This window comes from Salarias fasciatus, chromosome 10 (genome assembly GCF_902148845.1).
Source record: "Salarias fasciatus chromosome 10, fSalaFa1.1, whole genome shotgun sequence".
In the NCBI taxonomy this organism is placed as follows: Eukaryota; Metazoa; Chordata; class Actinopteri; order Blenniiformes; family Blenniidae; genus Salarias; species Salarias fasciatus.
In genome coordinates, this window is record NC_043754.1 from 24,048,700 (window position 1) to 24,072,534 (window position 23,835).

Consider the following 23,835-nt stretch of genomic DNA (forward strand, 5'->3'; position numbering starts at 1 on the left):
TTCACAGTTATAGATTATTTATAACAGCATGCAACTCGTGTAATGGAATCAGGAAAAAGATTACATTTATTGACAAAGTACTCTTCATTAGAGGTATACATCCTCATCTTCTTTACCTCCAACTATTATTTTCAATAATTTTAATATAGACTATTTAGAAATTACAATTACTGACCTCACAATTACCATGGCTGATTCTCTTCACCTCTGGTCTTTCATTCTTTCATTCTATTCTACAAAAAAACACAATGAAAATGAAAACTTAGCATGCTCAATCAGGAGTAGGAAGAGTCATACGTTTATGAGAACTTAACCCCTCATTTGAGAATATGTGTTTGATCATTTTGGCTGTATTGATAACATACTATTTTAACATGATAAATTAATTTACAGTTAATTGAAATCCATTGACATGCTGATTTTACAAGCAGTCCGTGCTACAGTTGAGTAAAATGTGTGTCATCCTGATAGTTATGTAATTATTACGCAGGCCTTGACCTACATAAGAGGCCTGGGGGAAGGGGCTGACAGGGTCTGCTGATGTACTCTCAACATACACATTTCCTACAGTAGAGAACACACTGTTTCATTCCAGCATTTGTCCACTAGATGTCAGGACAGATTACTAGTTCTCTTGATTTTCTTCTTTTTTTTTTAACCAACTTATCCAAACATTTTTATTGGCCCAGTAACAAACTTTCTTCCTCCTCAGTCTGAAGTAATTCCACCACGTTTCCTCACCTCTCTTCCAATCATAACTCCAATATGAATTGACTTTGTGTGTGTGTGTGTGTGTGTGTGTGTGTGTGTGTGTGTGTGTGTGTGTGTGTGTGTGTGTGTGTGAGAGAGAGAGAGAGAGACTGAGTAGAGGGGTGAAGACATGTTAGCAGAACTTCAGAGTGAGGCAGGCTGTAGTTACACATAAGATCACAGTAAATCCCCAGGAAATGAATGTAAGCTGCATGTAGTGTCCCCTAAAATCGAAGATACACACTGGAGCGCGGATGTGTGTGTGTGTGTGTGTGTGTGTGTGTGTGTGTGTGTGTGTGTGTGTGTGTGTGTGTGTGTGTGTTTGCATGTGCATCTGAGGAGGAACATGGAGAGTTCATGCAGACATCATCCGTGTGGCTGATGCTAGAGTAAACACCTTCATTTCCCTAGCAACACCGAATTAAAGGGCCAGGATCGCTTGTCCTTCCTGTAGTACACCACACACGGTTTTTCATCCAGAGTGAAGCCTCTCCTCTCCATACCTTTTCATCCCTCTTGTCACTAAATTATTCATCCAAGGTTCTTCGCTGCCTTCTTTAAGATATGTGTACGCTTAACATATTTGTGGAAAATCCTCACACTGTATAAGAATCAACTTTTCTGTAACACAGCCTGAGAGGAGTAAAACCCAACATCATTAAAGCAGGAAGAGAAATTTTTTGATTCTAATCTATTAATTTCTTAGCGTTAATGTTTTATTACAGCAGGCCTAATATAATATTCTCTGGTGAAATAATGTTGCAGCTAAAGAAAGATTAACATTATTAGTCATCACTTGCACTATGATTATTATCATGCTTGTCTTCTGATCATTAACTCCTTCTGTTTTCCATTTTGTGATTACAATTATTTCTGTGCGGCATAAACAATGAGCCATGTCGTGCGTGAATGCAGAAGAGTGTTTTGATGTCGAGCCGGCGGTGTCTCTTGATGAAGCACTGGCACACCAGGGGTTGTAGAATGTTTCGTGTCTGCAGTGGAGAGATGTGAACGAGGGAAGGGGGGCTGCCGGAAGTGGTGGGCGTGTGTCTCCCTCTGTGTGTGTGTGTGTGTGTGTGTGTGTGTGTGCCAGCAGAGTTCTGACTGTCAGTGCTGCAACACAGTGCAGGTGGAGCAGTGCAGGATGACAAGAGACACAGAAGGACAGAGAGGGGGAGGCAGGGAGAGACGAGAAGGAGGTAGGGAGGAAGAGGAAGCGAGGAAGAGGTGAGGAGGCATGATGCGGGAGGGGCGGAGAGAACAGGAGGAGGAGAGGCCATGAATACAGATGAGAAAAGCGGGGGAAGCAGGGAGTTTTTGCAGGTGAATTTCTGACACCAGGGGTTTCTCCAGCCCAGCTCTGTCTTGATCTGTGCGGCCCCCATCTCTCTCTCTCTCTCTCTCTCTCTCTCTCTCTCTCTCTCTCTCCCTCTCCCTCCATCTCATCCCCCGGGACACAGGGAGGTGGGAGGAGATGACTTTTAGAGATGACTGGGAGTAGAGAAGGAGGAGGACAGATGGGGGAATACAGTCAGTAGGAGGGGGACGTTGCTGAGGTCAGAGTAGAATGGAAACGCTGGGCTGAAAGACAATGAAGATGACAGCGAGATGAAAGCGAGACAACTGGAACGGGAGACATGTCTTCAGCAGCGAGACGGGCAGCGATGAAAGAAGCCATGTGCGGACAGACAGAAAAACACAGAGGAAGACAGACTGAGGCCACTGGCGCGTGTGACGCATATTTACTGGCATCAGATGTTTGCAGTGGATCAATTTCAACTGGTTTTTAATGTATAATTCAGGAGGAAAAAAGAAGGGGTGACAGGGGAGGAATGAAAGAAAAGAAAATGGGAGTTAGAGTATGTGGAGCGATGTGTCAACAAAGCAGCCAAACAGAAAAGAGAGAATTTCAAATAAGGAAACTCAACGTAGCACGGATTCGAAGTGTCATGAACTAATTTAATCAAACTTCTATTAAAGATGTTAATCAGATTTCATTACTTATCATCTTTCCCCTGAATTTTGCCCCAATTGTTAACTTATGCTGAATAAATTAACACATTTCCAAGAGTATAAAAAAGCACAACTTCCTAATGTTGAAACTCGTGGTTGGGTCACCATGAAATTCAAAGTGTTTTAACAACGTTTGGCTGCAGCCAAAAAAAACTCTGTGTTGAAGATAAGCCTCCAGTACTATGGCACTGCCATCTGGGACCAGCTACACAGATGGGAACAAAAGACCACAGGCTTTTAAATGTTGTGTTTTTTGTCATTTGTTTGTGTTATATGTCCAGAGCTTCCCAGGAAGCAGCTCTGACAGTGAAAGACAGTTAACTGGAATTGATTGTGCAGCGCTAGTTTGTTCATGACTCGCCCATCTGTAGGTCTTTTTCATATGAATTGTACTTTTTACGCCTGATTTTCAGACATTTCTCCATTTCGTCTCGACTGTGTGCATCGGTGTGCATGATGCAAGGGCACAGCTCGACACATACATCAACTCACACAAGCAAATTAAAATATTCCTGATGAGCGCACACACTAAAGAAAAAGCAATCATCTCCTCGGTAAACTTGTGCAAACAGATGCCTTACTCCAACACAGACACCCCTCCTTCAACACATGCGCAGACGACTGCCCACGCACGCACGCACGCACGCACGCACACACACACGCACACACACACACAGCCGGCGCCGCTCATTAATTACATTCAGCATATGACTTTGGCATAATGTTGTGAAGTTTTGTGTGACTCACTGTTAGGGTTACAGCAGATGAGAAGAGACGCCATATGACTTTGTAAAAGGATCCGTTCTGGGCATGCTCTGACTGCAGATGCTCTGTGGACGTAATGAAATCATGAGCCTAATCTTGTCATGCCGTCTCAGGTAGGTCGATTTCAGGGAAGCCGTATATAATTGACTCCTGCAACCAAGGAACACATGTCGCTAATGAAGGACAGACATGCTTCTTTCTCCATCAGGAAGCATTCAGAATGTGTATCCTCAGAGGGTGCATTCCATCTTTTCTGTCCATCCATCAGTCTTCTGTCCCTCTGCATCGAAAGCGACAGTGGACAAAGGTTGAGCAGTCCATCACATATTAACTCTAAAGACAAATCTTAACCCTCAAACAGCTCCTGGATGTGACGAAGTGTGGACAAGCCGAAATGTCATCGCTTTGTCAAAATGTCTTCAGTCCAAAGGTCGAAAACCAAATGCGGTCGTAAAAAATGCTCACACAGGTGTTCTTGTTGGGACATTGTAATGATTTCCATTCATCATAACTGCTGACAACATTACCCATAACTCAGCCTCAGCTCTAATCACAGCCTACACATGGTATGCACAGATTTATGTTGTGTGTCCACACACACGTTTCTGGAAAGATATGCATTCACATTAACTGACTATGCTTCAGTTTCCGTGTGTGCGTGTGTGTGTGTGTAGGTGGAGTTGCCGCTGTGTGTGAGTGTGAGTTTACGAACTCACAAATCTTGTCGGCAAGAAGAGCACAGACACAGTGGAGGGAACGATGTGGGGGCGAGAGGGGTTTCACTAATAAACACCCACACTTTTCAAACCTCCATCTCACTCTGACACACAAACACACACACCACACACACACCCCCACCAGCACCCACCCACTACTCACCCCTCCACACACACACACACACACTGCTCTCCTCTCCCCTCCAGACTCTCTTTGACAGAATCCTCATTATAGGCACGTTTGGCAGCACAGTCTTCCTCCTCACCCTCCTCCTCCTCACCCTCCCTGTCTCCATCCCTCCACTCCCTCTCCATCTTTTTCATTTGCTCATTCTCTCTTGCCCTGCTCATTGCGTTCGAGCCAGCTTGGCAATCAAAGGGAGAGAAAACACAAATGAGAGCGGAGGGCTGGGGCGGTGGGGAGGAGGGGAGGAGGTGGGGAGGCGTGGGGGCTCACTGGGATTTCAGTATGAGTCAGAATGGGAGAAGGGGAGGTGGGAAGGCAAGGTAGGCGGTTGTGAGGAGAGAGGGGAGAGTATGGGAGGGATGAGTATTTTTTTTTTTTTCTTTCTCTCTTATCTGACTGCATTCTCTGTTTGGAATACAGATGAGGAGATAGAAAGAGAGCCAACAACTGGGCATGACAAACGGATAGGAGATTTCAACAGGAAATGATCTGCACAGCGATTCACGATCAAGTTTGAAAACACGAGCGAGTTGGACGCCGACTGTGGGTCGATCGCTTGGTGTCAGGGGTGAAACTTAATACATCATCCACTGCACAATACAAATAACGCCAACGAAATCGTCACAAACACGCAAAGGAAAGCATCACAGCAGCAGCTTGTTTTTCTGGCACGCTGGGCAGAAAAACAAGAAGGAGGGCAAGATTAAAGAAGGAGCAAGTGAGGAGCTATTTCATTCACACTGTTTCAGTCATTCATCCTCCCCGCTCCCCCTCCCACCGCTTGCATATTCATGTGGGGTGTAATAAGAGGAAATGGGATTGTGTACGCTTGTGTTCACACATTTGTCCAGTACTTAGCCTCAACCACACGTCAGCACATTTAGGCTGCTGGTTGTCCGCTGTGAGTGAAGACCCCAAAGTTCTGAGGCCAAAGGCTGATAGTTTGACAGTCTGAGGCAAGGTAACTCTCAAACTGAAGGAACAAACAGAACATGAGTCATAACCAAAATGCAATCATGGGCAATAGAAGATAATGTTGGTTTTGCCTCTATGGGAGTATTATTACCCTGATTTCCCACGGCGCTCCATCGATTTCTGTCACTATACGCTGTGATAATCCTTTCATCTCAGCAGGACGCTCACATCAGGATATCTATCGCTGCAGTTTCAAAAGTCATATGTGCGAAATTTATACACTTAGAAAAACAGTAACATCATTAACAGTCTATCCATCCATCCATCCATCCATCCATCCATCCATCCATCCATCCATCCATCCATCCACACCAGTAGCCATAGAGTATTATTTATAAAAGCTTTCTTGACTAGAACATTGAACTTGACTCTTTCTTGCTGTAAGGCAAAAGGACCATTTCCAGTCAGAAATTCATCTTTTTTTTTTTTTTTTACACATTTTCCAACAAGAAGCTGGAGTTGATCCCAGCTGACTATGAGCAAAGGCAGAGTACCCCTGAGACAGTCACATACACACACAGGTTTACACATACAGGCAATTTAGAAACATCAAATAAACTCAAAGGACTGCTTTTGTACTGTGGGAGGAAATTAAAGTTCCCAGGGAAAAATCTACACACGTACAGGGAGAACATGGAAACTCTACACACTTCCAAGTAAAACTGACATCAATCCATGACTTGTTATTGTACAAGAGATGGCACAAAACTACACAATCCTGATGCCCTGAGCCCCAAAACTCTAAAATGAACAGAATTGTTCACAGTTGGACAGTTTGACTGAAAGGGACCAAAGAAAACTATAAAGATTTTGAAACAGAAGCCCTTTCTTCATAAAGATTAGATAAATTCGCCTTAATTCCACAAGAAAATCCGCAGTGGATTTACTTAAATTAGAAGCTCTGAATTCAGCCACAGGTAGGAAACTTCTCATATTTGTCTGTTTATGAGGAACTTTGTAATCCACATGTCTCCCCAAGGATGGTGTAATAGATTTCTTTGTTTTTTCCTTGGCCATTCATTACAACCTGGTCAAGGAACTTGACACCCAGTGTGACGGCCGGTGAGAGATGGCTGAACTCCTCAGGTAAAGCAAAGTAATTGAAGTTTGAGTAATGACTTCAGAGCAGATATATGTTCTTGAGATTAAAAATCAATCTCCTGGCTGAACAGCGCTGGATTACATGGCTGTGGAGAACTGAAAGACTCTCCGGTGAAGGCTGGGGGCCAATGAGAGTGACCTTTATGATTTGAAGAGACAGAGACATAAAGAAAGGTGTGGTGATGAAGGCAGGCGACCTCAAACAGCTCAGCATGATTATGCAGCATCACTTAGCTGTTTAGCTGCATGACTAGTTAGTTCAGAGTCAGTTAAGTTATACTGAAAAGGAAAAAAAAACATAGAATTTTAAAAAATTGTTTTAAAGAAGTGTCTCAAACTGAACATCACAAAACATTCTACCTGTGACATTTATCCCAAACTCACGAGGCGTAACGTTTTCAAGGAGAGGCACGAATTAAAGCCTCCCTCGAATTCATACCTTCACTAAAAGGTCAACTACAACAAAATATGCGTTTCTTTTGAAACCCACACTTTGTTAGAGGGACATCATCAGCAATTCATAACTTAATGGTTGAGGGGGCGTGTGGAGGCAGAGGTGTGGTGTGGTGTGGGTGGATGGTGCCGGAGCGGGTCACAATCCACACCTGGTGTATCGTGCAGTGGCTGGAGGCGTGCAGGGGCAGAAGTTTTCTCTCAACTTCTTCTGTGACGTGACTCTGAGCTTTCTAAACTCTTTAAAAAAAAAAGAAAAGAAAAGAAAAAAAAAAAAGAAAAAGAAATAAAACACAAGTGGACATTGGAGTGCTGTGTCCAAAATGCGTCTCATTTCCAGGAGTCTCTCACTGCGCACGCCTACGTACGTCTGACACACTTCTTTACGCACGAGGGTCTCCCCCAAATCTCCCAGAATATGTGAGTTGAATATAAAGTCGGGATGCACTTACGCACGACTCCTGCCACATCTCTCTAGAGGTGTCGACAAAAATCTAGCTTCGAGATAGAGACATTTGAGCATTTATTCTCCCTGAAATTGCATTTCCATTAAAAAAAAAAACGAAAAAAAAAGAAAAAAAAATCATTGCTTTGCACCAAACACTTGCAGTCATTTTAAGCGAGCAGCTGCAGTGATTCATCGCCTCGTCTAAACATCACGATTTCCTCAAGCCAGTAATCAACTGGTGCGCAAATTTGCTTGTCAGTCTGAATGTTATGTGCACGTATTCCTCACGAGGAGGCGCGGACGGGATCGGTGGAGCTGCTGAGGGATTATCAGGCTGCGCTTTCGATATCTCAAAGAAACCCATTAGTGCGCTGAATGTAAGATTTTTCACAAACTAAATCCTCTGACGGAATCAACCACAGCATGTTTTGCGAGTCATCTTGTCAAAAATAGACTATGAGAAAGTGAAATATTTCCCTTGTGGGCTTTTTCCCCCCTCCATGAGACAATTATGCAACAGATCGGTTATTAAGGGAATATTCATACATGGAAATAGATTTTAGATCCAAATGCCTCTCTTGCTGTAACATCTGACAATATCTTGGCGTAAAGTACGCGCACACACAACAAACACGCTATTTTCATTCTCCTTGTTATTTTTTTAAAAGGCTCGGCACAGTGATTCAGGCTATACTTTTCCCCTCCTTTATAAATAGCTGCGCTCCGTTCAGTGACGTGGGATACGCACGTACATGTGTAGGTGAATCTTTGAATGAGCTCTCCCTCTCCCTCCCCCTCCCGCCGCCCCCCCTCTCTCCCCCCTCCTCCCTCCCCGGTTCCCTCTACTAGTTACTACGGGATCTCTATAAAAAGCCTACGGTTGATGGGAGAGCCCGGTCTGTATGGGAAGCGACTTTAGAGAAGAGGGACGACAGCGTCTGTGCTCCAAGACAGCATGGCACAGATTCACACTTTGACAGTTTCCTGTTGGTAGAGACAGCGAGTTTATATATTTCTCCAGCAAAGTGCCGCAGCCACGGCCACGCAGGGAACTTTGACGGAGGTAAGTTATTATTTTTTTATAAAAAAAAATAGATATGATTTTATATTACTTCAAGAGAAGGAAAAAAAATACTTCTTTTATCCTTCAGGTTGAGAGCAGTCTAGAAAGAGGCTGTTTTGGACATGCTGTCCTCTTAAAATCTGCTTGAACTGACACTGCTCTCATCTTTACTCTACGGTTGGAAGTTGCTGCAGTGTGACTCATTTTCTCTCCCATGTGGGCAGCGTTCAGACTGCAACCTGAAAAAAATCACTGATATCTAGAAATGAAGAAAAATCTGCCTTCAAGCGTGCCTTCTATTGTCGGTTTCTGGTTCAACATGTTCCAATCTGGCACCCTTCAGGTAATCCATGCATTTTTTTTAATGGTATGAATCAGAAGGCGCCGCTGGTTATTAATGATCACCTGTTATACAGGTGCCGTCACGCGCCCAATTAAACAGGCGGATGCTGCTTTGGCAGACGACCCGCTGCCGCTCGACTAAGATGTGCAAATCCTAATGTACAGTGTACAGTGACACGTGCGCAGACCGAGATGGATGCGCACGCCCTCTTCTGCGCCCTCGTGCGTGCGCGTGTACCAGCAGAGCTTCCTTTTTTTTTTCTTTTTTTTTTTTTTGCATAATTGAGTGCCTGTTGGGAGAAGGTGTATGTGTGCGTGTGTGTGTGTGCGCGCGCGGGGGTGTGAGTGGGTGGGTAGGTGTAGGAGAGTGTTCCTTCCCAACTCCTCTACAATCTCAGGAGCGCGTGGCACCGCGAGGTTTCCGGTGGTAGTGATGACATTACAGCCATCACTTTCTTCCTGTGTGGCACTAACACACTTCGCCTCCGCCTCCCCCCCTCCTGTTCCCCTTCTCCTCCACCTCCTTCTCCCCTTCATGCACTTCCGGTCGGCGTTTCCTTTATCTTTTTTTTTTCTTTTTTGTCAATCCCTCTTCTGTGACGTCGTCGGCCAGTGAAGTCACCCCTGCGTCATTCTTGCGCACTTTGCAGATGATGCGCATTCACCTACTATAACCCTTATAAAGGCACTGCGCTCACGCCGGCGCGCACGCGCACACCGCAGTGTGATCCTCTCGCGTGCGCGGTCGCAGTCACGAACGCGCAGAGTGAGAGGCTCGCGCGCGATGAACACGAGGGAGGAGTGGGTGGAGCGAGTCAATGAAACACCTCGTTCATTCACAAGTCTTTTTGGATGCTGTAGCAGCGAGTCTGCCAGGCCAGAGAGGTAATTACACATTTTGAGATTCTTTACAAACACATGCGTCTACTTTGAGATAATATTAAATACTTTTTTGATTTAGATTGTTTTAATTTTGAGCATAGATGAAAACATTCAAATGTTTTCACGTCATTATACATTTTTACAATCATCAGTTTAAGTACACATCTTGAAAGTATACTTAATAGAAATATGTAATTTTTTCACAATACATACATTTATTGCAATAATTTCATCATTAAATAAAAGGAATGACAAATATAATAAAGTACATTAATTTTTGTGTTGCTTTTATTCACAAATGATAAATAATTTGTGAATAATTACAGAATAGTGCTGTTGTGACTTTATTAAAGAGACAGCATAACACAGATAAAGAAATTACTAAAAGAAAAAAGGCATTTTATAGAAATAATCATGTTTTAATCCTTATTTTGTAGTCAGATGATAAGATACATGTTATGTGCATGTAAATACATTACTGCGTTAAAATACAACGTCAAAAGTTCGCAGCAAAGTTTGATTGCGCGCGCTCCTGGCACCCGCCCACACAGTGGAAAACGCGGTTTCTCCCCGGTGCCATGGAAACCGATCCAGACCCAGCCACTGCCCACGCGCTGTGATAAGCCAGGCGGCAGGAAGAGGCCACAGCTGATTGGTCCGCTCCCGGTGTGACGTTCCGGCACCGTGCCCCGGGGCTTTGGCTCCGGGACACGTGACGGCATACCGTGCCCGTCAGTGAGGAATGAGAGCAGCCTCGGATTTAGTTGTAGAAAGTAGAACTCGCTGCATCGTGGGGGCGTGAATACAAATGGCGACGATTTCTAACGCCAGAGTCTGAAGGGCGGCGGATGATTTCGGCACAAACCCTGTTTGATCCGCTTCAGCACCGCGGACAGCTCCGCTCCGCTGGGTCGCTGTCCTGCAGCTGTAGTGCTGAAATTCCGATCAAGAACACCTGTGGCACAAAACACGCCTTTGAAAACGGACCCCTAATAGATAGTTCAATTTATTTAAAATGACTCTTTTAGGTTCTTATCATTTGATGGTCTAAAATCTTTAAAAAAAAATGAGCTGGATTAAACTGTTGTTCATTGTTCTCGTACGCTGCAGCCTGCTGCAGCTGAGACTGTCCCCTGCCCTGTGGCCTACCTGTGAGTCACTGGGCAGAGATAAATCTCATAATCAGCACATCTAATCAGGTACATATCCGGGATGAAAACACTTCAGTACCAAGGTGCTGAAGGGAGACAAGTGGCGAATGGAAGCGTGCAGGTTGTGTCCCGCTCAAGTCATTCACTCCGCAGTTAACAATCAGCCAATTCAATCAGGATGTGACTGGAAAACACTTCCTGAAAAGCGTCTGTTTCCCAACTGAGATGCTTTGTGACGTGAAAACAGCGCAAGAGAAACGCACGCACACGCTGACGCGCGCGCACACGTTCAAAGTAGGTCAGAAAGAGAAAAACAGTGGGAGGATGATTCTTAATGCCAATTTGGCAAAAAGGCAGAATTTCTCTGAAAAATAATAAAAAAAAGTTTCCAATGCCACTGGATTAAAGAACTGATTTGATAAATGAGATTAATGTTTCATTATTTAATTTATTCTGAAAAACGATGAATTGACTTTTTTGGCCAGTTAAGTGATTGGATGTTGCAAACATTCTTGGTTGATTAAGTGAAACGTCATCATAAAAAGCTTTTGGATTATAGGCTATTTTTTAGTGAAATGATTGTGAATCAAACATGTCTCAACAATGCAGATGGCCGACTGCTAATGTTGAAAATGAAGTAATCAATGGTGCCATCTGGTTGAAAACACTTCTGTCTGTGAGAACTAGCACTTAATCTGCTGTTTGGACACATTGTAATGTTTCAGAAGATAAACAAAAATTTGGTAAGTATTTCTTTAGTTAAAACCACAGTAATATAATGTTATCATGACTAAGTTGGTGGAAATGTGGTGATAGGTGCATCTGAAATCCTCAAAGAAATACTTATCAGAAGGATTAAAAGTGGGCAAAGTAGTTCTGTTCTGCTTTGCATTATACTTTTTCAGCGAACTCTTCTTAAAATATGATGGGATTTCTGGACCGAAAACATCCTGTGTCAGGTTTTACTGCAGTGATATAACGCCTTTATCTTGTTCTCTTTTTATTTGTCGATGCAGGTTACTCCAAGATCAACGTTTGTGATTCTCACCCTCGTCTCTACTTATTCTTGCCAGAGCATCAGCACCTTGGCTTTAGACTGCTTACTGCTTATACAGTGTCACAGTACAGTAACAGTCTACAGTCATGGCTACTGAAGCCTGGCAATGCAACAAACTGCAAAGTGACGACTGCGTGGGAATTGAAAAAAATGCAGAGGAAGTATTGTGCAATACTTTTAAAATGGCTGACTTGATGGCTGCAGCTCACTCTGTACAGTAAGTTCGAAATCTCTCCCTCTCTCTCTTTCTGTCTCTCTGGGTTGTTTTCCTTTTTTTCTCCTGCTCGGGAAGGAAACCTGTGTGGGCTTGCATTGGGGGAGTCCTACACCGAGGAACTGCGTAAGATTCATGCTCAGACCAATGAGACCCTGCAGTTTCCTGTTACCATGCCAACTCCAGATCATCCTCCACCCTGCTGTCTCCATGGCGACCGTGGCTTTAGATTGTTACTTTAGCAACTGCACCATGGTAACAGTCTACAGCCATGGTCGTTAGGGGCAGGTGTCATCAGGAAAAAGCCGGATGATCAACTTTTATGTTGATGCAACTTCAAAAATGTTGGTCAGAGGTTGCATGCTGGAAGCTGATGTGTCACATTTTTACCTTCCTGAGTGGTTTGATGTTTCTGATATAAGTTTGTGATTGCCTTTGATTTCCAGCATCTTGCACATTAGTGAAAATTTGCTGTTGAGCAATATAACTAGTTCCATTAAAGTTTCATTTACATTACAGTTTTAAAAAGCAGTGTCACTGCCTAAAAAAAGAATTTGTTCATCTTCAATTGAAATTATAGAAAGATGCTTTCATAATCATAAAAATAATGGATTTATGAACAAATCAGAATGCATAGTAGGCACAACAGCAGCACAGAATGAACTTTCAGGTTTTATGAAGATGAGCCAATGCTTCAATTAGTCAGCGAAATTTGAATGTTACTCCCAGTCTGATAACTTTTCATGTTGGAATTGGTGAGGTGAGTGTCTTCTGCATTATTATGCGTTCATCCCTTAAGGAGCTTGAACTGATGATAATGCTTAGTTTACCATAATATCATAACAATTTCACTGAAACTTCAGTAATTGAAAGTGCTTCACCAAATTTAAAATAACTATTCATTGACCAATGTCGAATGTATCCGTGTGACTGTATATGCCATGTCAAAAACTACACTCACAATTTCCCTTGTCTGATACTCCAATCAGGCAATAACACAGATGACACACACACTGTTTCACTTCTGGTTTATTTGGTAAACATGCTTCTTTATAGTTTGGTCATTGATTATAGTGATGAATGCAAAGAGCACATGCTGAACGGATGAGTCAGCCAGCTCCAACACCTGTTCCGCTCCCCGTTCATCACACAGGCCAGCCTCACTTCAAAGCAGCACAGCCAGGAACTCCCAGCGGGCAGCACCATGACCCACTGGCACACACACACACACACACACACACACACACACACACACACACACACACACACACACGCACACGCACAGTCTTGTATTTCTATCCTTGTGGGGACCGTCCATTGACTCCCATTCATGTCTAGCCCCTAACCCTGACCCTTACCCTAACCCTAACCCACACCACAACAAAGCCTAACCCTAAAGAAATGTTTTTGCACTTTTACTTTTTTCAGTAACAACAACATGGTCAAGAAAACACTGTTTCTCCTACTTAGGACCGGAAAAAGGTCCCCACAAGGCACGTCGTTCCACGTTTTGCTATCCTTGTGGGGACATTTGGCCCCGACAAGGATAGAAATACAAGAACACACACACACACACACACACACACACACACGCACACACACACACACACACACACACAGGTAGTCTATCTGCTCCACAGCAACAATCCTTAGACGTTTTCTGCCCTCTAGAGGCCGAGATAAGAATAGCAAGCATATGATGTTTTTTTTTTCTTTTTCAAAAGTAACTTTTTTTTTTCCTGAAAAAGCATGTATACTCTATTTACTTTTTCTGAAATAAAAATGTTAAAACATTCGACAGAGTGTTATGTATTCTTAATAAACTTTTAAAAAAAATGTATTTACAAGTTATGGAGTTGCAGATTGTGATGATTCACACACATTTGATCAGTCAGTCAATCCACCAATTAAACAGTCCATTTTATTCATATTGTAAAGCCGAAAACAGTGTTACAAAGTTGAACACAGTGCAGTAAAACACAGCCAAACAATAAAAAAATCATTTACATATTTAAAATAAAAACCAAGAAAGTGTAAAGGATAAATATTTGTAATAAAAAAAAAAACTGCTGTAGTCATGTGGTATCAAAAAAGGTTATCCCATCTTGTCTTATCTTGTCTACTATGTGAAAAATCACAAAACTATCAGAGGATCCTGCAACATCATCCTGCATGCACATCTGCCTTTTGAAAAATTGACTAAAAGAAATGAAAAAGGACAATCCATTAGATGAAGACGGGTGTTTATCTTCTGCCTCCCTGCACCGTAAAAGCTCACGTGCTGAGAAACTAGCAACAGCACATAAACTCTTACTGTTCAGGGCTGAGAAGTCATGTTACCTCACACACTGACGCTTCACGGTGACCTTAGAATCATATCGGCTTCTCTTCATGCGTAGACTTACAAACACAACCTGTAAACATTAACTAACAATAAAGCTAAAGAAAACCACCACAGTAAAATGATATAACAACGTCAACCCCACATAGCAAGTACTTGATTTTTGCCCCACTAAGGAATATTGGTCTTCATGTAATTGATTTAGATCAATAGACAACAAACTCCTAGACCACACACACACACATAGACCACTTGAGATACTACCACAAATTTCATACTATTGTGGATATAAAGTACCTCAAAACTACAAAAATGTTTAAGTCCATTTGATATAAATTTGACACCACTTTCAGAAAACATCTTTTTGTAAGCTTCAGTCACTTCTACATTGAAACAACCTAAGATAATTAAACTTTTGCTTCAAATACAATTTCTCGAAAAAAGTATTTTATTCTGTCCAACATCCCTTGAGTCCCACAAGCGCAGAACAAAAAGCTTTGATGGCACTGCTGGGATTTCCCCTTTTCACCCTCCAATCCTCCTTGTGGTTGTCAGAAACCAAACAAAACTGCGCAACAGTCTTCACATTTTTTTAGTCCGTCATGTGAGCCAAGACATGCCTCTCTGTGTGTGTGTGTGTGTGTGTGTTTGTGTTTTAACTTGACTAGACCATAGTGTCCACCCTCAAAGTCACGATGACTAATATTTACCCCGGTAGGGTCAATTAGGCACCTTTCAGGACAGCCAAGCCGCAGCGCTGCTGGCCTGGACTCAGACAACAGGCCTCCAAAACAGTCCAGTGAAGCAGACGAGCAGACAAACGACTGCAGATGACTTCATGCATCAAGTGACGGCTGCCCCGACTTCAGCCGTGTCCTCAGTTCACCTCTGAGCCTTCTTTTATAAAAAAAAAAAAGTAATCTTCATCAAGTGGATTGACATTCCAAGAAGACATGAAATGTGTGTTTCTTCCTTGGACCTTATTGAAGTTGGCACAGCTTTCATCTATGGAATGAAAAGATATTTACATGGCTGAGATCACACAGGTTTCCCTCAAACTGTGTATCGCTGACATGCTGTCATGGCTGTGGTATGACTGGACGACAACAACCACCAGACAAATTCTGGCCACAGCTGAAGCACACAGTCGCCCCCCCCACCCCCACCAAAAAAGAAAACAAAAAACAAAACAACCAAGAAAACCATAAATCAAAGGGAAGCTAGAAGTATGTCAGCATAAAAGCAAGCAATAAAAAAGAGAAGAAGATCAAATTTCTCCAGTATGGAGGATGAAAAAAAAATGCAGATACACACCCACATGCACAAAACACCCACTGCTTGTCTTTTGGATGAAAATAAACACACAGCACACATGATTTAATACTGAATAGTTTCATGACATCACCTGACTCTCCCTGCCTTTTCCCTTCTTAAAATAGCAGTTTGAATGACAGGTCTAAAAATACTCCACTAGATTTCTCTTTCAGGTGTCAAAACGGGCGGAACGACTCAAACCTCTTGCATGTCAAACATCATCAGGCGGCTGCTTTATTTTCCTCCGCTAAGTGAGCAGGCACACATGCACATGTCTCCAGAAACTCAAACCAGGGGCAGAGGAGCACGGATGGGTCCGAGGCCACGTACATGAGGAAAACATCCAAATGGATGTTGCATCACATGCATCCACATCACACGTTTAATTATGCAAACATGCACACGTACAAACAAGTTTGAACTGAATAGAATAAATCAACAGCTTCTCTGTCTTCAGCATCAACGATGACTGGCAAAAAAAAAAAGAAGGTCAAAATAAATCCAAAAGTTGATGACATGGTGACAAAATATCAAGTCCTCTGCAGGAAGTCCTGTAATCACAGATTATTCCAGGCACAAAGGTCACGAGTGGCAGCTGCCGCACAGGAAGGCAAGAGTCGGTCAACAGTGTGAGAGTCCGGACGAGCCCGGGCCGTGGGATGACCAGGCTCTTTGGAGTTGAAGTGCAAGTCTTTTATAGACACACCAGCCACGTGGCCCCTCCCCTCCTTCCGTCTCCCATAACAACAAACGCTCCATAATCAAAATAGAGCCCATCTGTGCCGGGACACACCCCTCTGCCCCCGGCTCCATCCCCTCAGACTCCACCGGGCCAAGAGGGAAAAAGTGATACTTCAATGGTGGAGAAAAACTTGAATGTGCCCTTCCTCTCCCTTTTTAACCACAACAGCCGGAGAGAGCAGGGTGGGAGGCCAGAGGGAGCCGGGGCCGAGGTGGAGAGGGGATAGCTCCACCCTCATCTGTTTCTGTCTCTCATTCCATTATTTCCCGGTTGTTGTGCAACAGGAGGAACGGATTCCTGAGAAGAGAGTCACGGCTCTGTTGTAAAACTTACTGGCAAGACTGACCCTCAGTGTTTTTCTTTTACCGTTTCCCTCGCTCGCTCACTCTCTCCGCTCGTCTCCACTTGTTATCAAAACCATGTGTACGAGTGTGTGTGTGTGAGAGAGAGGGAGAGTGTGTGTGTGTGTATATCTGCTGTGAGGTCTTGGAGGGACACAAGGGCCACAGGGGAGCTCGGGAGAGGAAGAACATGAAGGCCTTGGAGGAGCCCACATGCGGGGGGCAGTCGATGCTGAAACGCTACGAACTTCACAACACAGATCACTTCAGGGAGTGACGACGGCTTTCTAACCAGAGAGGAAGACGATCCTGATATAAAACCTGCTTTATTGTCAACATTCATCTTTCCAAGGCCTCGTAAGTGTCCAAAGTTATCTGGAGAATTTTGAATGAAGTGTGGATTTTTTCGTGAGGCAGATCCAGACGAGCGAGACTATTTTCGTCCAAGTCATAAATGTAAAAGGCATGTGAAGGGGTACGTTGCACCCGGCGCTGATGACACACAGGATGTGAGAGGGAGGAGGATGCAGAAGTGAGGTAGACTGGTGGGAGATGAAAGGGAAAAGAGGCGAGGAGAGAGAGAGAGAGAGAGAGAGAGAGAAGGAGAGAGAGAGAAGGAGAGAGAGAGAAAGCACATCTGGAAACAATTGAAGGAGTGCAGTCTGACATGCACATGCTTCAGCTATAAAAGAACAACATGTCCTTGAACCCCTGCGCATGTGAGTGTGTGTGTAAACCCGCTCATAAAAGCCACATCTGAGGAAACACCTTCATGCATCCCTGACATCAAACTCCGAGAACGAGGAGATACATCTCCGCAGGACGGCCACTCGTCGCAGCTTCCATTTCCAAACACTTCAGTGTCAGTTAAGCATGAGTGACATCGACCCACGAGCCACGGGCCGGAATGTGGAGGCAACCCCGACAGTGTTATTGCTTTCATCACATTTTCACCAGAACGTTGTTTCCTCTCTCTCTATACAAACACACATGACAGAAGATTTGGCCAAACCGGTGCTTCACTGCAAAAAACCTCAAGGGTTAAAGTTTGCACAACAATGTTATGCAAAATATTATTCAAACTTAATATATCAAAGTTTCCGTTGTGGTTCTGAAGACGAATTCTTGTCGTAACTTTCCACAGTCATAGTGATGTTTTCCTGGAAGCGGAGAGCTTCAGGCTTCTCCTGGTGAAGCATACGGAGGGGGAACTCTCCGGGCTCGGCAGCTTTTCTGTGTGGAGTTTGCAGGTTCTCTGGCTGACTCCCACAGTCCAGAAAACAAAATGCCAGTGAAATGATTGAACTTGGATGTGAAGGTGAGTGTCTGCAGACTGGTGATCTGTCCTGTCGTCACCCATAACGAGCTGTGAGAGGCTCCAGCAGCCTGGGATCCTGAGCGGGGCAGAAGATTACGGATGGAGAAATACTGTGAGGAAAAACACTTAAATTAATGCACCGTGATTCATATTTTCACTTCCTTTTTTAACAATTGAGACAGAATACATACATGTGAAGTAGAGATATGTTGTACAAGGTGAAAGTGAAAAAAACAATCCTTTGAAGAACCTTTGAATTTAAACTTTTAAGTTTTTTTTTGGTCCAGAAATGAAAATATGTTTTTGCAAAAACCAAATAATTTCCCATTGAAAATGACTACAATTTCAACAGAAAGACAATTTTAATGATACTTGACTGAAATAAAGGTAGAAGAATAGCGACATGTTCTGAAATGTACTTAAGAATTCTGCCGGAGGACGTTTCTCTTTATCAAGGTCAAGGACAGAGAAGTATTTCTCCCTCTCACTCAGGAAGAACCTTGGTCCATGGTTAAATCTTCCTCTCTCTCGTCTGTACGCTCAAACCACATCCTTTATGTCAGTTTCAGAATCAGGGTGTTAACGTTTTAGAGGATTTCTATTTTCTGTGTTCAGAGGTACTTCTTACATCTCTGCAGGCTTTTTTTAAATTCAGGCCAGTGTCAGTGTCATCAATGTTTTTCCACGTCTCCTCTCCACTGCACTGTAGCTCTCTGCACAATGTTTTGAATCGACAACATTTTTATGAATGACAACTTGTTCGGGCTGAAGAAGCTTGGCACTTTGCCAGCACGAGGAACATAAACATATCAGTCTTTTCTTAGTTTTTTTTTCTTCTTTTTTCCCCTCCCAGTCTTCTCCATTTGATGCCTCTGGACTCTGGATCAAATGAGATGCTGGTTAAAAACTCCTGTTAGTAAAGTTGAGGTGAGGGTGCACACTGGAGTGAGTACTGAATGGTATTCAGAGCGAGTTATCTGATTCACTGAAGAAATGAATGTGAAAAATAAGCATGTAAAAGTGTATCTCCACTGTTGAGCTTATCAGTAAATCATATGACAAAGATACGCTCCGTAGGCCTGAAAACATGGAAAATGGGGAAATCTAGAGTCTCAAGTAGATAAATTCATAACAGTCTTTTTTCACGTCTTCAAGGGAAATGACTGAACATCACCACTATTTCTTTCAGTAGCATCCAACGCACTGATGTGCAAAATGAGCGACTGCAACCAGACGACAGCTTCAGATGGCGAGTCCTTGAGCGTGGCTGTTTTCAAACATCAGGAAAAGCAACAGTTAATCTTACAATAATAATCACATTGGCTGTACTGCTAAACATTGTCACTGATGGTTGTAATCAAAATGTGTGAGTGTATGATAAAAGGAAGCGCAGGCTGGAATGCTTTGAATAAACAGGTTGTCATGTTATTTATTGTTTCCCTGAGAAGGACACAGTAAGTCATGTAAACAGACAAAAGTTCACGACTCTGAGTTTTCACCGGACATAATAGTTTAATCTATGTTCTCACAGATGTGTCCAATCACCAAATGATCAACACTGCCTGATTAGAATTAAGTGCATTATCCCTATTCGACTGCAGCTCTAATGTTTCAGTGATTTTCACACTTCACTGGAACTTCTTAAGAAACTCCTGGTAGGTTTGTCTGTGAGCAGAAGCAGCAGGAACGAAATGCCCTCCTGGGTGAATGAGGACCTGAGGGTCCTGGAAGGAGGGCAGCAGCTCCCTGCTCATGGAGTCAGGGATGACTCTGTCCTCCAGTCCAAACACATGCAGAGAGGGGATCTGCAGACGAGCGTCGTAGTACGTTTGGTGCTCCTTACAGGCGCTGCGGAACCCGGCGACGAGGACGGCGAAGCGGAAGCTGAAGTCTGGCTCCAGGTTCTTCTCCTGAAGGGAGCACAGCACGGCCACGAAAGCCGCTCCCTGGCTGAAGCCCAAGATGCCGTCGAACGGCCCCTGGGCCTTCACGGCTTCTCTCACCGTCGCCACGCTCTGGTCGAGCCCCAAGCTTTCCTCGCACTCCTGCCGAGCGCTGAAACTCCGAGCCTGGACGTCAGAAAACCACCAACCCCTGGAGTCCTCCTCCGCCTCGCTCTCCTTATCTGTGACCTCTGAACGAACACAAGAGGGAAGTCATTAGTCTGCTGTGGAAGAGTATTTCAGATCTCCAGGAAAACAACCAGATGTCCTGAATCTTCACATGTATTCATGTCTCATTCAATTTCATGCTTTCAATATCATAACACAACCCTTCCATTGCCCCTGAATGTGGATGAAGAGTCACATTATTTCAAGTAAACCAATTAAGCGGTAACAAGAAGACCGATCAAAAAAATTCATGAAGCTTTTCTATGTTTTAGTCATAATGCGAAATTCTGTGACTTTGCGTGATTCTTGCCACAAATCAAAACAGTACAGCTGCACTTCACAAGAACAAGGGGGGAAAAAAAATTATTTATTTAAAAAATTATTAAGGCAGTTAAAAGGCATTTAGAAAACGTTAATAAGTAAAAAAAAAAAAAAAAAATGACGAGACTGAAAAAAATCTAAATATGCAGTTTTTCCTCACTGTTTGCTGGATCAACAATAATGAACATGTGGATTGGATAAATGTGCCTTTAATTTCCAGTTAATGAGTTGATGCTACATCTTTTGCAATAAATTGAGATAATAAATAAAATTCCTCTTTTACAAGAGCTCATCAGAGGGAGCAATCAGATCAGGGCTGTCCAACACTTCAGTTCACTCTGGAGAGGCAGCAGTGACCAGGTTGAGTCCACGTGCCTCATGTTTGACACCCCGAATTAAAGGGGACAAGACTAAAATATAACATTAAAAAAAGAACATAAAGTGCAAAAAAGTATCACGTTATACAGGAAGTTCAGCTTTTTTTTTTTTTTTTTTTTACATTTTCTTTTCCCATGTCACAGAGGTGGTTGGGAGAGTTACTAAGCTTCCGCCTCAGCTGAAACTCCGGGTAGAACCCGCCGGTTACCGGGCAGACAGTGACCCACCCGGCGGCACGCTGAGGGGGGCAGTCAGGTACACCAGCTCCACGTGTTTCTTCAGCAGCTTCCGCAGAGCTCCGGTCTTCTCCCGGAACGAGGCGCCGTTCTGCCGGTAACCGTGAATGCACAGGACCCGGAGAGGAGGCATGGCGGATCGGGGGGGGGGGGGGCCGCGGGCCCGCGGGGCTACCGGGGAGCGAACCGACGGTGAAACACGGGATGAAGCGGTTCTCCACAAGGCACGACGGATAAAGTGTGATAAATCCGACTGGTGTTAATTACATAAGAGAATAAACATGTTTCTGAAACAGCAACAAAAAAACGCATGGAGGACAACCGGAAATACTGAAGCCAACTTCCGGTTGTAATTTTCAAAGTAAGAGCACAGTCCGCGTTAAAAAAAAAACGGATTTCTTCAAATATTCAATTATATGACTTAACAGAACACATTCATCGACTGTTGTAGTTAGGCTGCATTCTTAACGCATCTTTTCTGCACATATGACCACTTAGGCAACTATTGAGTAAAGAAACACAGTTAATGTATTTTATGGTAGCAGAGGAGATCACATCACTCCAGTATTTATTTCTCTTCTTTGTATTCCTCTTAAATCTAGAGAAAATTTAAAATTCTAAAAAAAAATTATGAAACCCTTAACTACGAGGCTCCATCATATCTTAATTATAATGCAAATATGTCTGATTCAGATGTGCAAGTTGAGGCTTGTTTATTTTTTGTTTATGATGTGTTGAAAAAAATTCCTGGGAGCCACTGTATCAGCTATTGAAAAATAAATGAAAAAAAAAAATCTATTCGAAGCTCTTTACCCTGACATATTGTGGCATTTATAGGGCAGTGGGATTAAGTGGATGCAGGCTGGTGTGACGCTGACCCCTAAAGTCACACAGGAGAACATCAGTTGGTCTTCATCCAGGTGTTACCATGCAGTCACTGTGTAAAAAAAAAAAAAAAAATCTTAAATCTTGTTAGCATTTGAATCTGTCACATCTCGCCAACAACACGGGAGGGTAAAAAAACCAGACAGAGAACTTCATTTTCAACTGAGATAAAAGCAAAATGCTAATTCTAGGCCATAGGAAACTCGCTTATCAGACTCTCTTTCAACTTCAGTGGCAGCACAGTTCTCTCAAAGGACTCTGTCAAAAATACAGACATTATCTTTGATCCAGATTCTCTTTTGACAAACATAGAAGGCAATATCCCAAAAAACACATTCTCACTTCAGAGTGATATGCAGCAGTTGGCATTTATCCAGTCCTCCTCAGGGTTTGGGGCTGGCCCAAAGCAGTGTGACAGCCATAAAAGCTCAGTGCTTGAAAAAGGAAATACACCGGATGTTAAATAACTGAATAGAAAAATTAATTGTTATTGTGATATAATAAATAAAAAGTTTAATCGGCTTAGCATTGCATTCCACATTAATCACTGGACATCTAGTATACTCGCAGTGATTTATGCCCCGTTCTGCCTACTAAACTGTGCTACTTTTCATAAATAAATGGAGAAAGTAGTTAATTTAGCTTGCAGGCACACTTATAGAGACATTTATGGAGCTGTCTTGTGAGCATTTTGTTTGATATGGAGGAACTGTGGGTTCAGGGTGTATTCAGCTGGGAAATGCTCTTGGAGCACATCGAACACCAGCTGCTTTGTAGGTGAGGCCTGAAGGCAAGCTTCTGATTCAGAAAGTGTGTTTTCATGGCTGCCGTCTCCTCACAGGGCCTCTGTCAACATGAGATTGTTCTCTTTGATGATGCTGTTCCAGTTTTTTGGAGTGTTCTCATATACAGGCTCTGTCAATTAGTTTTAGTGAAGGTCTTTTGTTGCTGAGAAGGTGCACGTGTTTCCCTGCTGTGACGCATATGCTAATTAGGAAGCGTGAAAAGCAGACACACATACACACACACGCACACACACACACACACACACACACACACACACACACACACACACACACACACACACACACACACACACACATACTCTCCCAAGACAAGGCTGCTGTTGATGTTCTCCAGCGCTGGTGTGGAGCCATGTGCCAACAGACCGCTCGGGGACCCCAAGAGAGGGAGGAGGAGAAATCTTTGCCGTTATAGAGAAAATGATCTATCGTTTCATCTTTTCAAACTTTTAATTTCTTCCAGAAATATCTGCTGCTGCAAATTACACGCTGTCCTTGCTCCGCACTTACACATTTCCTGTTATGCAAAAGTCGGCTTCTCAAGTATTCACGTGGATCACACAATCCAGCAGTGTGATTCCTTGGATTATCACGTTTAATCACAGCCCGACATCGCACTGCTCATTATGTGTCGCGATGCCTCCATCAGTAAATCCTTTATACTGCTGCGGCTGCATCTGACAGTGGGAGCACTCTGCACAGGGGGAACATGCAGACTCACCCCAAATCGACCCCAAATGAGAATATTAACCCCTGAATCTGTCATTCATAATGGTATAATGTACATATTCCGTACATAAATACAACAAACAAACTACACTATGCAACAATACATGTTTAATAGTGTTATTAAAGCTAAATCTGTAACCGTTTGTAATCAAAATGATGATAATGTCATTAGTAATCTTAGAAAAAAAGTCTAGCCCTT

The 23,835-nt window shown here is 43.2% G+C and overlaps 1 protein-coding gene across 1 annotated transcript; it reads right to left on the reverse strand.

The window, feature by feature from the left end:
* Window positions 1–19,576: 19,576 nt before the first annotated feature.
* On the reverse strand, window positions 19,577–21,500 carry ovca2 (OVCA2 serine hydrolase domain containing). The gene is made up of 2 exons (XM_030101120.1): window positions 21,211–21,500; window positions 19,577–20,307 (listed from the first exon to the last, which is right to left on the reverse strand). Exons 1-2 carry the CDS (start codon window positions 21,350–21,352, stop codon window positions 19,802–19,804), a joined length of 648 nt encoding a protein of 215 aa, XP_029956980.1. The 5' UTR covers window positions 21,353–21,500; the 3' UTR covers window positions 19,577–19,801.
* Window positions 21,501–23,835: the final 2,335 nt, after the last annotated feature.

Coding starts and splice junctions, on each gene's coding strand:
- ovca2 (XM_030101120.1), bottom strand. CDS start 21,352: ATGCCTCCTCTCCGGGTCCTGTGCATTCACGGTTACCGGCAGAACGGC. Junction 20,308..21,210: donor CCCCCTCAGCGTGCCGCCGG/GTGGGTCACTGT, acceptor GTGTTCGTTCAG/AGGTCACAGATAAGGAGAGC.